The sequence below is a fragment of the Orbicella faveolata genome, unplaced genomic scaffold (genome assembly GCF_042242905.1).
Source record: "Orbicella faveolata isolate gen_17 unplaced genomic scaffold, um_ofav_v1 contig_27, whole genome shotgun sequence".
Lineage (NCBI taxonomy): Eukaryota > Metazoa > Cnidaria > Anthozoa > Scleractinia > Merulinidae > Orbicella > Orbicella faveolata.
This window is the reverse complement of record NW_028301555.1, coordinates 7,250,570-7,267,411: the sequence shown is the minus strand read 5'-3', so window position 1 is coordinate 7,267,411 and position 16,842 is coordinate 7,250,570. Positions and strand designations below refer to the sequence as shown.

Here is a 16,842-nt window from a genome sequence, read left to right as displayed (position 1 = left end):
CTTTTAATAATACTCTCTCAGTCGGTCTCAGTCATATAACATACATGTATATGATCAGCAGTTCTTATTTTTAACTGTTCCAAACTGAAAATAACTTCCACACCATCAAAATCGTCAGGTGATACAAAGTCTGAAGTCTCAGCTCCAAATTACAGGTTCGTGAAAAAAAGGAGTGTACCAAATTTATTCGATATTTTGCAATTAAGGTCATTTATAGGGGGACGACCTTTTAAAAGGTTTCTTTATATTAGTCTTCCTCCACTCATTCATTTTTGTTTTAAATTAATGTAACATATACTGACCGAAATGGAAATAAATAAATATATAGATAACAAAAAATAAAGTTAAGACTCGCTCTCTTACCGTTCTGTTCAGTGGTCGCCACTTACCCTGGAGAACTTCACTTAGATACACTGAGGCCCGGTTCAAACGTCGAACTTTACATGAACCGAACCTAATACCAATTTGGGTCCACCAAAATAATTAAGTTCGGCAGTTGATTGAAACGTCGAACCTAATTTAATCAGACTTAACCGCTAAAATAAAAGAGACACTATTGCAAACGACGGTTATTGCTGACCAAAATGGCGGGAAAATGTGGGAAAGACAAACTGTGGAAATGAAGAGCTTGCTTTTCTTGCAAGTGCGATAAAGGAGGGTAGAACAAGTCGAAGAAGGCGACTCCAGATGCAATCAGCATTAAACAACCGAAGGCGATTCTTGAATTTGGTTTGCCTGATGTTATCGCTTATCCCCAAAAGAACATCGCATTTCCTCGTCCAGTTCGTTCCTGTCGTCGTTTTCTTCAAGATTCATTTATTTTGTCATTTTCTCGGGTGTCTGGAAAACCCGAATAGCGAATAGCGAGTAGTCCCGAATGGTGCGAATAGTCTCGAATAGTGCGAATAGTGGCGAACAGTCGCGAAAAGTGGCGAATAGTGACGAATAGTCGTCAATAGTCACCGCTTTAGGTCTAATATCCTTACGTCAATTAATTATCCAAATAAGCAACAGAATTTCAGTGAATTCATTACCTTTTCTTCTTCGGACTCAGGCTCGGGTTGTCCATGGCCGACATTAAGAAAACAGAAAACACAAGGCTAACCTAATAAAGACGTATTTACGCTTTTGGAGTGGTTAAAACAGAAGAAATTACGTTTAGAAACACCTTTTGTCCTAACATTTGCCTAATAAGCGTCTGTGCTTTTTAGCGGGAAAATCCCGTCCTACGTTGCTGCGAGGTTGACTGCGAGATACTGGGTACCCTATTTGCTACGATTTGCCACTAGTAGGCCCTTTCCAGCCGGGGTCACGTGACCAAATTTTTCCTAGAAAATTTTTATATTATGGGCTATAACTTAAAGAATGGCAGAAATGGAAAGAGCGCATCGAAAATACTAAAATGGCCAAGTTTGAGGCCCCTGGAATTAAAGAGTAAGTTTATACGACAGTTTGAATTTTAGGAAAATTTAGAAGATTTGTATGGAAAATGTCGCTGGAGAGCAAGGCCTTTCTCTCCAACAACTTTTTCCATACAAATCTTCTTATTCTTTTAAAAATTCAGACCGTCATAAAATCTCATTCTTTAATGATGGGGGTCTCAAACTTGGCCATTTTTATATTTCCGACATGCTTTTTCCATTTCTGGCATTCGTTAAGTTATAGCCCATAATTTTATGAAAAATAGGTCACGTGATGGCTTAGCTGCAAAGGGCCTATTTGCCACTATTTGCCACTATACGCCACTGTTCGAGACTGTGCGCCACTATTCGCACTATTCGAGGCTATTCGTACTATTCGCTATTCGGGACTATTCGCTGTTCGCTATACTCGCGACTATTCGCTATTCGCTAATCGGGTTTTCCAGACACCCCATTTTCTCTCAAAAACATGACTCGCAGTACGCCATCGAACTGCCTGCTTTCCAACCCGCTACGGTCTCATCGTTTCCAAATACGGAACGCCGCATGTAGAAGTGGTTTATGCACATCAGGCAAGTATATTTCGTGCTCTCGAAGCAATAGGGACACATATCGTCCCGCTCTTCCCGCTATTTTGTTCAAAAGATCAAAACAAGGTGTGTACGCATGACAAAAATAGGAAACGTGCAGAACTCTGGGTAAAAAATAATTTATTTAATGTATTTGAAATGTATGCATTAGGTTCGGTACATGAAAAGTTCGACGTTTGAATCGGAGTCGCTCCGTAGTCGAACTGACGGACTGGCCATGTCGAACTCAATTCCCGGGTCGACCCAAATAACATCTATCGAATCTAATTGATTCAAACGTCGATCTCGTCAAGAACTTAATTGGGGCTATTCGGTTCGGCACATGGAAAGTTCGACGTTTGAACCGAGCCTGAATGACTTTTTCATTGTCGTTTCCGAGAGAATTTTTCAGCGTAAAGGACTCAGCGAAACCGAAATTAGTGAACACGCAAAAGCAGAAGCAGTTAGGTTTAGGGTCTTTAGGGTTTAACACGAATAAATGCAGCTGTAAAACTGAAATAAACATTGCATTAATTAGTTGTTTCATTGTGTTTACAGAAAATATTTGTCCTAAACCGACCGAAACTGAAAGCCACATTTAAGACCTCGTAACTTGAGATTTTAGTAAGACGGATATTACGCCGCCACAAGTTAATTAAGAGCAATTCTCCAGGAAAGTGAAGCAAAGTTGGAAATGAAAATTTTTAACCCCCCTTCATTTTTTTGTGTATGATTACAGACCGAACAGATCGAATTGTACTCCACTCAGTCCTATTACCATTTTCAGTCGTATGAAAGCTCCTGCTCAAGCAATTAAGGATTTACACTACTCGTGATATTTAAGAATTCTTTCAAATTGCACTCGCCCCAAGGCTCGCGCAATTTTCAGAAAATTTTCAAATATCACTCGTAGTGCAAATTTAATTGCACTCGCATTCATACGATTACATATAGTAACAATAATACGCACCTGGTTCAATAATTGTTACTGAAAAATCAGGAGTATTTTAACTTGGATTGTTACTGGTACATTCTTGTCTCGACGTAAACAGAATGAGAAAGTGTAGGTAAGCTTTACGCCTATGTGTAGACAGCGAGCGGTCTCCTTCTTTTCCTAACGTTTTCCTTGCGTTTCCTAGCGGAGCGATCGAGCAGCAAGCGGCGTAATAATATTAACGGAGTTCCGCGCGCGGAGGATTTCAGGAACAAAAACCGACTACTCGTAGTCTAGCCTATGTGCACTGGTTTAGACCAAATGCTCGACAATTGAGCATGGCTTATGCCTCGTCCATACGACGTCGGACGATTTCAATAAGCTCTGAAAACGCATCAAATGCTTTCCGTCCACACTACGCCGAAAGAATTTAAAAACGCAACAATCACCGGTCATTTTGGATTTGTTTTTGAGGAAAACTCGGTCAGGGAAATCAGATAATTATTGTGACGCCATCGTGTTTGAAAAGCTCCGTTTTCAAAATGCTTGCCGTCCACACGAAAAGGAAAAGCCGTCGTTTTCAAATTGTTCCGGTTTGAATAGCGGTTCTGAAAAGTACCGTTTTCGTGACGGATTTAATAGTCTGTATTATAGGCTTAACCTTAGAAGTAAAGCTGCGTTTTGAATTTTTCCCGGCGGAGAGGGCCTTACACTTGGGTGTAATGTTTCAGACAAAATGCGCGACTTGCAGACCAAATGCGCGACAACTGAGCTTGACTTACGAAGTGAGCCAGTAATTTCATATGCTTCTCTTCGTCCAAGGGTAATGTATCAGGGGTTTCAGGGAAATTAAACTCAACGGCTTGGTGAAAACTTCTTTATTCTCCTCATCTATTCTACCAAAAATTCATATTTAACAAAAATTGTCCATGAAAACGTCTATGTCCGGGGGTGGGATGGGGGTTACTCTCCATACAGCAGTGCCATAGATGCTTGCTCATGGGTCAAACCATGTTTTTGCACCTCCACTTTATTCTAATTCAAAAAACTCGTCTGAAGATGGTCAGGAAAAAAGTTCATTCAAAACACGCCTACAAAACGAGCTTGAGGTACCTTAGTCCAGTTCTACCCGCCCTCTGTCATGCAAATTTGTAATGACATCTGCAAATGGTTAGACGTTTTTGTCTTCTAGGATAAGGACGATAAACCGTAGGCCCCGTCTCACAACTCTGAAATCCGAGGGTAAATTAAGTAATGTATGTATGTATGTATCAAAGTATGTATCAAGTTACTATCTATTTTGCTCATTCACACATGTTTGAAAAATCATCTTAAAATTCTTGTAAGTTTATGGCACTTGCCACGAAACAGAAAGGGTGGCATTTTAAATCGCATGAAGCCTGAAAAATTTAGCGAGTGCTTTGACATAGAAAAGCATCGCATTCAGGTATCAACACCATCTTTACGAAGAAACCGACGTTTAGCTCTGCTAGAGTCCAGCCTCTGTGTGGACCTGTGGGACCACTTCTCCTAAGCGACCATTATTTCGAAATAACAAAATTTTGCTTGTGAAATCACTTTAATGGAGCTCAGTCACGGTTTGCGCACATTGAAAAGTTTAGCCTCAATTTTTCAAATTCGTCGTTTGTAATCCGTGTTAATCTTCTCCATCCTTAGCCATCCTTGTTCCTTTGTGGGTTTATCATTATCTCTGGTGTTTTTCTATCTTATTAAACTGCTATTTTCAGGTTTCCTACCATTGAAATGTAATTTTTGTATGTGGCCAAAATAACTCAAAATTCCGTGACTGAGCTCCTTTTAACTTCATGTGCGAATGCGACCACTACCACTTTTAGAGCTAATGGTAAGCAATTTCATCTTCCCTCGATCACACCCCACTACAGACGCCAATTGTTGAGGCAGACGTGCTTTAACCCTGATTTGACAATAAATATTGCTCCCAGGCTAAAAGAGTTATTTCTCCGATGTTCGCGACTGACTATATTCGTGATAACGCTGGTCTTGCAACCGCCTCTTCAAAGCCACCATATAAATTAGGCGTTTTAAGTGGTCACTTACGGGAGCTTCCACTATATTCACCTTCAAATCTAGTAAACAAAATTTGTTAACCTCGGCGCCAGACTCTCTTTTCTTCTCGTGACGAGAGAGCCTGGTGGTGAAGTCGAAGGAAATTTGAGGGCTGTATGACCGGCAGCCGGTCGAAGTTTTAAATAGACTAAATTACTGGCACTATGTGAAGTAAAACAACGTAAAAAGAACATTGTGCCAGGCGAAACCAAGAGGGTCGCCTGCATGGCGAACGATACTTATTACCACTGAACCACCGAAACCGGCTGGCAGCTTTGGGAATATTTTAAGTACTGTATATATCGTGTCACCCTTACCATTGTTGAAAGGTAACTGTAAACAGGCTAACCGGAATGCTATTCAGGCCAACCAGAGTGCTTTTCAGGCTAACCCGCGGAGTGCTATTTAGCCTAAACTACAATAAAGGTCATTTAGTCTATTTAAAACCTTGATCGGCTGCCGGTCATTTAGACACTTCGTTTTTTCTTTTCTTAAACAGGATCATATTTAAAGTCACTAGCTACGTCCCAGCTAACTCTCTCTTGAGCGTCTTCATTCGGCAACGCATTGAAAATCCCCGCTAATCTTTCGGAGCGTTTCTTTCTGGAATATGCAAGATAATCATTTTCGGTTCTTGTCACCCTCTCGCATTTTTGTTTCAGCTCTGGCGGGAGATCCGACTTAAGCGTTAGTCCCTTAACATACTTATTGCCGTAAACTAGTTGATTGCTTACTTGGTCTGTAAAACATTGACTCTTCAAGTCAGCTTTCATCCGACGAAACGTGGCAAGATCTTCATAAAAACTCTCCCCTTCCATTTTGATTTTGTTCCAAAGCGTTTGATTAAAATGTTCAAAGAGCAACACGTCGGCCTTGTTCCACCTCTTGATGTTTTCTATAATATCGTCGCTTATACTCGAGGCTCTCTCTTTGTCGAGTCTTTCATTGGTTTTCATAAAGAGAACATCTTCCAATTCCCAGCAAAGAACGCGTTTTAGAAGTACCGCGGACTCATCAAAGTAATCAGAGATCATGACCAAATCGAATTCCTTGTCCAGAAACGCAACGTAATCTTCGATGGCTTTTGCGTCTTGGTAAAATTTGAAATCCAAACCCAGGTCAAACGACTGGGGATTTCTGGCTAAGCGTGAAGATCCTGTTTTTGTGATATCTTTAAACTGAATTCCTTTCTTTAGAAATGCCTTCAACGATTCCGTTGGGTCCCCACCAAAACCGAAAATTTTGCCAACGCCCATGTAGTTGAAAACAGATTCATACTGTTCCACCGGGTTTCTAATTATCGTAATGTACTTGCTGGCATCATGCGGGAAGAGAAAATTCATCGTTTTCTTATTGAATCTTGTGTGACTGGCCAGGAAATTCGGTCGACTTCCGTCGAAAGGCAAGGCCTGTCCGAGGCGAAAGCGCGTAGGCCAACCGATCAACGTGTCGCCGCCAAGAACAAACGTGAGCCCTCGAGCGTCGCCATAGCGGAAGAGAATATTGGTGACAGTGCTGGATCCAGCTTTGTGTGTCTTGAGGAAGAGGACATGTTCAACTGGAGAACACTTTAGAGCTGTGTTTTGATTTTCACTCGACGCATGTGTGACTGGAGTTTGACTCGCTGCTTCTTGGTTTTCCGCGGCACTCAGTGCACGTGTGGTCGTACCGACATCTGTTTCTGCCCTATTAAAGGAGAATAAATAAAAATTAATCAAAGAAAACGGTCACGTCGATGGCCTATGCTTAACTCGGGTGCCAGCCAAGCTAAACTTGTTACTGATTTAGTAAATGGTTTGAACCCAGGAGTATCAGTGGTTCGTATAGAGTTATCGTCCGGGTGAGTGTAGTTCAACAACAACTACAACAACAACTTGACAAACTTAAGCAACTGTTACCGACTAACTTACTTGACACTGAGAGTGAAGAATGATCATCTCAGTTAATTTTCCAATTTAAGCAATTGGAAAGAAGAAGCCTGAAAAAATCAGGGCTTCAACGGGATTCGAACCCGTGACCTCCGCGATACCGGTGCGATGCTCTACCAACTGAGCTATGAAGCCACACATTGGGAGCGAGGTCAATTAATTGCGTTCATATCTTCCCGTGAGGAGTGAAATGATGTGAAGTCTATATGAAATAATTCATATACGAACTGCGGTTGTAGATGAGAGTGAAGAATGATCATCGCAGTTAATTTTCCAATTTAAGCAATTGGAAAGAAGAAGCCTGAAAAAATCAAGGCTTCAACGGGATTCGAACCCGTGACCTCCGCGATACCGGAGCGATGCTCTACCAACTGAGCTATGAAGCCACAATGGGAGCGAGGTCAATTAATTGCGTTCATATCTTCCCGTGAGGAGTGAAATGATGTGAAGTTTATATGAAATAATTCATATACGAACTGCGGTTGTAGATGAGAGTGAAGAATGATCATCGCGGTTAATTTTCCAATTTAAACAATTGGAAAAAAGAAGCCTGAAAAAATCAAGGCTTTAACGGGATTCGAACCCGTGACCTCCGCGATACCGGTGCGATGCTCTACCAACTGAGCTATGAAGCCACACATTGGGAGCGAGGTCAATTAATTGCCTTCATATCTTCCCGTGAGGAGTGAAATGATGTGAAGTTTATATGAAATAATTCATATACGAACTGCGGTTGTAGATGAGAGAATGATCATCAAGATATGAAGATATGAAAGGGAAGATATCAAGGGAAGATATGAATAACTTGACAATAACTTGACAAAAGACGAACAACAAGCACTGAAACGACTGAAAAACGACAACAACATTGTCATACTACCAGCCGACAAAGGACGTGCCACTGTTGTTATGGACAAGACTGACTACTTTGACAAAATGGACGCACTGGTTAACGACAAACAAACTTACGAAGAACTTAAACGCGACCCGACGCCAGCACTTCAACGTAAACTTAACAGCAAAATACTTACGCTTAAAAAGACTGACGCTATTGACACTACTATCGACTGAGGTGCTCAGTACCTCAACCACCGAAACTCTACGGACTACCGAAACTGCACAAACCTGGTATACCGATGCGACCTATAGTGTCATTCTGTGGGTCCTCTACGTATCAACTGTCTAAGTGCTTGACGACCATACTGCAACCCCTTATTGACAAATCAATACGCAAACTACAATCTACGGAGAACTTTATTGACGCTATTAAGACAGTAAAGATACCTGACGACTACAAACTTGTGTCTTTTGAAATCACTGCTCACCAGTATTCCGAGACCGCTATACAACAATCTACTGTTAAACTACCGTTACCAAAAGAGGACATCATGGACTTACTGAACCTTTGCCTTACATCGACCTACTTTCAGTACAACGGTAAACACTACAAACAGTTGCATGGAACAGCCATAGGGTCGCATGTTTCTGTTGTTGTCGCAGAAATTGTGATGCAACACGTGGAGGAACGCGCCCTTGCAACTTGCCGACAAACGATACTGCTTTGGTTACGCTACGTTGACGACACCTTTACCGCCGTTCACAAAGACGAAATTGACGATTTTCACGACCACCTAAACGAATAGAACGCCGACATCCAGTTTACTAAAGAGATCGAAGAAAATGGAAAACTTCCTTTTCTAGACTGTTTAGTAAGCCGCGACAACAACGAACTACGAACGACAGTATACAGAAAACCGACGCATACCGACAGATTACTTGACGAATCATCCTATAACCCGACTTCACACAAAGCCACGACTATAAAGACTTTGACGAGACGAGCACAACTAGTTTGTGACACACCGGACAGCTTACGTGACGAAAACAGATACCTTGAACGTGTTTTTCACAAAAACAACTACAACGCTGACTTTATTAGACGAAACATTTACCGACCTACCGAAGCTGACGCTACGAACAGGAACCCCACACCTGTTACTACAGTGACTATACCTTACATTAAGGGCACTTCTGAGACCATCTCACGGATCCTACAGCCCTACAACATTCGTGTAGCCCACAAACCTACAACTACGTCACGACACTTACTGACCAACGTGAAAGACGGGGACGAACCTAACAACAAACAGGGAGCAGTTTACAAGATCAAATGCTCCGACTACCAGGCTTCCTACATTGGTGAGACTAGCAGAAACCTTAACACGACACTGACTGAACATAAACGAGCCACGAGAAATGGTGATGCCAACAATCACATTGCTGTACATCATCAACTGACAAACCACAACATTGACTGGGACTCTGCTCAGTGCTTAACTTACAGTACAAACTATTTTCAACGACTGACTCTGGAAAGCTGGTACACTAACCTAGAACAAACGCCTCTTAACAGATGTCAACAACTACCGGCGCCTTACAAACGACTTATCCATGACGGAAACGAAACCGACAAACGGACTTCTAACAGACCGACTTAACAATACACGGACCAAAACCCGACCTATTTGACTAACAATAGACGGATCGAAACCCACCAATGACTGATGACAAACTTTACACGAGTCTTTCAGCCAATACCATCATGGCCATACTGACCAATCACGTTCAACGGACCAGACTTATAACATCATCGACTGAAAAACACTTTTCACTTGACTCTGAAGATGACTTCCGCTCAGGTTGTCGAAACGTCAGTCACCAACAACAGTTCTTTTCAGAACTACACTCACCCGGACGATCACTCTACACGAACTATTGTTACTGATTGTTGACACGAAAGAACAGTGAGTTGAATGTTACCTCTTTGACGCGGCTAGCGTGTCATTTTGCACAGTTGAAATGCGTGCGGAGCTTGCCACACCTCATTATTCGATGAGACACGCGACTTTTGTTTTTATCGTGCGATAGCAACAAAGGAAAACATCTTAATAAGGCGTGCCTTCTGACACACTGCTCGGAAGACGGCGTGTCATTTGACACACTGCCTATTGTTTAGCGTGTCATTTTAGCGTGCCCGTGCGTTCACCTTTTTCCCTGTTTTCTCATGGAAGGTAACATATACTAGTTATGCAAATTACAAATTGACGTCAGTCTTTTATGCGTCTGTCCTCTTATTGATGATAAATTGCGTCATAACATTGTCAAAGTGGCTGTGGAACCACGAGCCGCAGGTTAGTAGTTCCGCAGTAAACTTTGACAATGTTATGACGAAATTTATCGTCAACAAGAGGACAGACACATAAAAAACTGACGTCAATTTGTTTTTTACAATAACAAGACCCCAAAATGGTCAAATGCCGGGAATAAATGAGGGGAAAAGACGCCGTAAACTTGCCGTAAACAAGGATGAGTGAAATTTATTGAAAATGACGCGAACATTGTCAATAGCTTTTCTCGCTTTTTGATTGGCTATTAAAAAAGTCCATAGAATCTCATTGGTTAAAAAGTTGACAGTTTGACGGCTGATAGATGAACTTGAAAACTTGCATAAATTCAAATTTTATCCGTCTGATTTCTTATTGATGATAAAAATGAGCCAATCAGCGCGCGAGAAATTAGACAGTTATTGTGAAAATCGTTTTCGAGTGTTAAACCATGGATTATCCCACGAGTCAATTGCATTTTCTCGGTATACTCATGAACCAAGAAAATACAAGTGACAAGTGGGATGTTCCGTGGTAAACCACGGGAAAGTGTTGCATAACTATTTTATACCATGCCATAGAAAATACAGTGGGCAGTACAATCAATGCGACGTACGCACGACATATGATGGGAAGGCTGGACTTGATACCGGAGAATCTTTGTTTATAATATTTGCCTCATTACCATAAGCGATACAGTTTCTGATGGAGCTACAAAGAGATTAATATTGAATATTGAAAGGGCACAGCACCATTAACTGTCCCAAGGAATTTGAGCGCGATGTATTGAATACTTTTTGTGCGACGAGGGTTTAAAAGCTCAAAATTTTACAAAGAATGTATGAGCTCATTAGCGCTTTTGCCACACAGAAATTTTGATGTTTTTGAAAGCCAATTTCTCCTCGAATATTACACCCAAAGAAACAAAAATTTCGCCACTTACTAAGTTTCACAAGCTCTTTAAGTTTTTCTGGTAAAATCGTATCTAGCATGATGCCTTGTATGCACAAAGTCGTATGTTAATGAGGAAAAATGTAAACAATGACGTCAGCAAAGATTCGCTTATATACAGCGGCTTCCCTGTATTTTGATTGGCTGTATTTTCTACAGCATGGTATTAAATCTTGTATATAGTTTTCTTCAAAGTACATACAGACGCATCTGAATAAAGGAAACCCGTAAGGATTGCACAAAAACAGAAAGTAATATCATAATTATTATTTTTCCCAGCCTAGCTTTGTCACTATCCTTTAAATCAAGGTGGCAGCATAAGGCCAGCAAAGAAATAAACAGCTCTCGTCTAAATTCCCTAACACCACCTAACCTGTGTGAGACAACAACAGGTAACATGAAACAGTATTTGCTATCGTGTGCTAACTGGAGGCCTTGCGGCCATCAAAGAAATAAAACGATACTGTCTTGACTATTTTACATGCCAGCCATGTAGAAAATTTATGCGTCCTGAGGCTAAGATGTAATTTTTTGTTTCCTGCAGGAAAACGGCCATTGTCGGATAATAAAGCATGTGCAAGAAAAAAGGCTCAGCTTTCTCAGGGTTGGTTGAATGAGCTAGCACACAGGCATGCGTGAAAATACTCGCGCGTATCCTCGCGGGTCGAATCTTCTCTTGTGAGGTGATTTTTGCCTGGGGGTCACTCCCATATACATAAAGGACAGGGATGCTTGTCGTAAGTTTTGAAAATAATCCCTAAGAGGCACCAAGATCCTATTTTGTGGGCGAGGCTTGAAATTTTTTCACCCCTTAGAGGACCCAATTCTAAAACAACACATTATCTCCTGTCATATCTTTGTTGGCTCAATGCTCTAAAAGGTGCCAAAAAAAGCTCCTGGTGTGAACCTTTTAAGGCTGGACACCGTATGAGGTACCAAAACTGTGTTTTTAACCCCTAAAAGGTATGACAAGCAACCATGTCCTTTTTATGTGGGGGTCCCCCTGGGAATTTTTGTGCCCTCAACTAACACTGAGAAAAGTCAGCTATAGTTTAATAAAAAGTCAAGTAACTCACCCTCCAGTGACATTTGTATTGTTGATTTGCATAGTTTGACATGGCATTTGACCCAGTGTTTGACCCAGTGTTTGACTCAGTGTTTCACGAAGAGTTTGAGGTATTCTCCTAAAAGAGTTAGCAACATCGCCATTATCAAAGGCAACCAGAAAAGTAATAGTGATGGCACACATAACCAGAAGACAAATGAGCAGTGTGCACCGCAGTGAAGTAGATGTCCCTGCCATAACTGAACATCACCAGTACAGTCCACAAGAGATGACAACGAACTTGTGTGTAGAAGAACAAGACCTATTGTAACAATTTCTCTGGCTTTTAGAATAACAGCTCTGCTGTAGTCATCTTGTTCCACAGCAATTAATTTATCCCTTTCGAGGAGCCGAAAAATCTGTGTAAAATCAAGAATTTAAAACATTATACGTTCAGGTGTTTCATTAACATTTTCAGCAGGAGGGTAACCAGTTTTCACAGGCGGGTAAAATTTTTTGAACTGAAATTCTTTTTAAGTAAAACTTTCCCCTTGATGCTCTAACCAGGTGGACCAAATTAACCTCACAACCAGTTAATTTACCTGGTGCCCCACTCTTAATGAGAGCCCTCCCTGTATATTGTGTACTTGTAATGAAGAGTAGCTGGTTTACGGGTAATAGGAGTAATGTTAACATATCTTGCAAATATGAATCATCTTAACAATTTTTTTTACCACAAAATGGCTGCGTTGTGTGTTTGTAACAAAGAGTAGCATGAATGAAAGCGCCCTTGCTGTTGCATGTAAAATTCAATTGAAAAACTGACACTACCAGTTGAAAAATACCAGAGAAAGATCAAACACGTGTCAAAGTTAGTAGACATCATGTCCATACTATTCCAGAACTAATAAAAATTATAGATAAGGGTTTCAGTTTGAGGTATTCTCTGTTTTTTATGTTAGTGAGTTTGCACTGGTCAAGAAATGTACATGTAAAGAATCTTTCTCAAGACTTGTGAATTAGTTTGATTCCTTTCCAAAGCCTTTCTGAAATTTGAGTTGCCAAACTCGGGGGGTGACTTAGCTGCGAGTGCAGCTTATCTGGTGGCGTTTACAGTCACCATACTACATGTACTTTGTCAATGTGGTATTTCCATGTAAGTTCATCATCAATGTATAAGCCTAGGAATTTTGTACACTTAACTTGTGCAATTTCTGTTCATTTATTTTTATTGAAACCTTCTGATTTGTTTTTGATTTGATGTTTTCCCTCGAGACTTAAAACTATGAACTGTGTTTTCTAATATTCAAAGAGAGCTTATTTAGAGAAAACCAAGATGCAATGTTTTTAAGCTCATGATTCATGGTCTTGTTTAGAGTATCTATATTATTATGACTAAAAAACAGATTTGTTTCATCAGCAAATAGAATAATTGATAAAATTTCTAGGCAGCTTGAAATGTCATTCATATATATTATTAATTAAGAAAAAGAAGGGGTCCCAGTACAGACCCCACGGGTACATCACATTTGATTGCAAAGCTAATAATATAATAATTATTATATAACTATATAGCGACAATAAAAGAAACTTCCTAGAAAAGCACAGGGATATTTTCATTATTTCCAAGGCTGGTAAATGAAACTGAACATGAGTTCATATCACCCATTTGATAATTCACATTCATACTTCTTTGAGGTCTGGTTCCAACTTCCAACTGCTGAACCTAGCCTTATGCTCAATTGAGTTGAATGAAATAATTAAGTTGGCTGGTTGATTGAGGTGTCAACCCAACCGTGAACTTAATTACTAATTTGATACAATAATTGTGTAATCATTGTAATCAAAGATTTTGTCTCAAATTAGCAATTAAGTTCCACACCATTAAGTTTGACGTCTGAATCAACTGGCAACCAGCTGTTGACCTTCAGGGGTGCCTTCCAGAAAAATCTTTCTGTGCGCACTGCTTTAAAGAAACCCATCAGATGGTAAACTAATATTATTGTAAAGCTAATAAACTGCAGAATACAAAAATAACAATATATTTTAACTGCCATTTTTGTTTTGTTAGGCACATACAAGCCTTGAAATGCACAAACGACCTTACTTGCACAACTGAAATACCAGCCTTTGTGTTACCACGAACATCCAAACTGACTGGACCATATCACTCAGGTGATGAAGGGCTAAGCATGTAAGGCTTTTTCAATATTTCTATTGGTTACTTAGAAAATCCCTTTTGAAGTTGGACAATAGCAAATTTTCTGATTGCTGTTACTAGCTGGGACATCACAAGAAAAACTTTTTGCCTCACACACGTTGGTGCACTAACATCTGAAGAAAATTTTGGCCCAATTTTGTTAAAATCTGATTAATCTACATACCCGATTAATTCATTTGAATAGAGGTAATTCACACGAAAATAAACCTCAAAATTTTCGGCCTCCAAAGAAATTCACAGTTTTGGCGCCTCACTAAAGTGGTTGTCAATGCAGCCATTCCACCAACCAGTGAAACAAGACTTAGAACTCCCTAGCAAGTCTTGTGACAAAGAAGGCCACAGGAACACTTCCGGAGAAAGGTGCATAATTTATATTTACAAATGTGTGATTCATCAGCCTACACATGTATTTTCAACAAGTAAAGTTTGACATTTAAGCCGGCCGTGAAGGCATATTAATAGAAATTACTACATTACCATGGAGACATGAAAGTTAAATGTTCTGCTCTATAGAAATAAGCTGTATACGACGTGTGGGCCTATTGTGTACACAATTGCTTTAACAATGAAAGCCAAGCAATCAGCGAGATTCAATCAAGTTTGAGTGAAGCATTAATTACCTTAACTTTCAGTGGCGACCGATAAAATATTAATTGTATTTCACTATTGTGCACAGAAGTAATCTACATTTCTGAGCAAAATTCGGTTTAATTCGCCAAACTCTGCAATAAAATATTTGCGAGTTCGAACGAGATTTGAATCCGAAAAAAATTCTCAAATTCTCAAATTTTTCCATCGGCAGCCAAGGAAATCTGCATACGCATGTATAATTTTCGTCCTTTCATACGTCAGTGTCACGGTGCTTGTTTGGGAAAGCAATCACTTGCTCCAATCGAACATACCCAAAATAAAGGTATATTTCGCCGGGATATTTTAACATCTAAAGCAATACACAGCAACGCAATGGCTATTCGCTATTGAACACGAGCAATAAGCTTACCACTAGCATTATCGAACATCGAACCTTAAATGAACTACTTTAGGCATACATATCTTTATCGATCCAGGGTCATGCTGAAACAGCAACAGTTTTTTTGCACCTGACTATTTAAAATAACCAATGAGCTGTGATCCCTTACAAAAAGCAAGTTGGTTGTTGTAAAGGTCGCCATAAAATCGTACCAGGCCAGTCACCAGCCGGAGTGTCACTATCATAATATGTAATCCAATATGTAGAACTACTACAAGAACTAAATCAAACACGAATACTTACAAAATCCTCGTCAATACCATTTACCGCTTTTAAGCAGTTGCAAGCAAGCTTTTTCCTCAAGATTTCCTCTGAAATCCACAGCACACTCGATTCAACGCAAATAGTTCTGGAAAAATGTTGTGCGTCATGGGTAAACAATTTAAATATGCCCAGCTTGCCCGGGGGGTGACGTCGGGGAAACTTGTTTCGCTAACTTGCGTCTCAAACTCACGATTATATACACTCGGTGCTTATGTCTTTATATGCGGTGCTGTCTTCATTATATTCGGTGCTTCCCTCGTTATATTCGGTGCTTTCTTCGTTATATTCGGTGCTTTTTTCATTATATTCTGTGCTGTCTTTATTATATTCGGTGCTTTCTTCGTTATATTCGGTTCTAACTTTGTTTGGTGTTTTCTTCATTATTACGGGTACTAACACTACTATATTCGGTGCTCTCTTCCTTATATTCGGTGCAAAGGCCATTATATTCGGTACTTCCTTGTTCGGTGCTTACTTCATTATATTCGGTGCTTACTTCATTATATTCGGTGCTTACTTCATTATATTCGGTGCTTACTTCATTATATTCCGTGCTTACTTCATTATATTCCGTGCTTACTTCATTATATTCGGTGCTTTCTTCGATATGATCGTCACCAGTCTTCGCAAGGGGTCGTACAATTTGGAGGTAGTCTAGGGAAAGCCGGGAAAAACGGGTGTCACGAAAACTCAGACCCCGAAACCTCAGACCCCGAAAACTCAGACCCCTCGAAATTAAAAACTCAATTGTTATCACCTGAATTGCTCTATGGCCACAATGGGGCGAGATGTTCATCTTCTCCGGTTTATGTTGTCGCGTCGATCGAACGGTGAAACACAAATATTTAACTTCTCAGGTTTGTCGCTGAAACATACTAGCAAAAGTATGGCTCAGTGACATAACAACACAAGTTGACGAGGCTTGCTCAACACAACAACTTCATTCTCTAAGCATCTTGGGTAATACAACAGCTTAACACAACTTCCGGTTACGAATATATTACACTGCTTTCCCCCAGATTTTCAGGATGCACTTATACCCAAGACATAGTGATAACCTACAGTTACAGGTTAAGTTTAACAACTGGTTTTCTAATCCTTTGAGATCTTCGCAAAACTGTAGGTGGACTACTTACAACTAAAGGAGATACAACAGTATCCTCGTTTTCAGGCAGATCTACATGTGGTTCAGAAGTACTATCAAGAGGATTCACATTATCATCATTT

General features: G+C 40.2%; 1 protein-coding gene across 1 annotated transcript; it reads right to left on the bottom strand.

Annotated features, from left to right (window-relative positions):
* Positions 1 to 3,787: 3,787 nt before the first annotated feature.
* LOC110049532 (galactosylceramide sulfotransferase-like) lies at positions 3,788 to 15,924 on the bottom strand. Its single transcript, XM_020755333.2, has 3 exons — positions 15,595 to 15,924; positions 12,132 to 12,519; positions 3,788 to 6,698 (listed from the first exon to the last, which is right to left on the bottom strand). Exons 2-3 carry the CDS (start codon positions 12,356 to 12,358, stop codon positions 5,504 to 5,506), a joined length of 1,422 nt encoding a protein of 473 aa, XP_020610992.2. The 5' UTR covers positions 12,359 to 12,519; positions 15,595 to 15,924; the 3' UTR covers positions 3,788 to 5,503.
* Between the last annotated feature and the right edge of the window lie 918 nt (positions 15,925 to 16,842).

Excerpts from the sequence above, each read along its gene's own strand:
- LOC110049532 (XM_020755333.2), bottom strand. The coding sequence starts at position 12,358 with ATGGCAGGGACATCTACTTCACTGCGGTGCACACTGCTCATTTGTCTT. Across the intron at positions 6,699-12,131 it reads AATACAAATGTCACTGGAGG|GGCAGAAACAGATGTCGGTA; the intron begins GTGAGTTACTTG and ends CTCCTTTAATAG.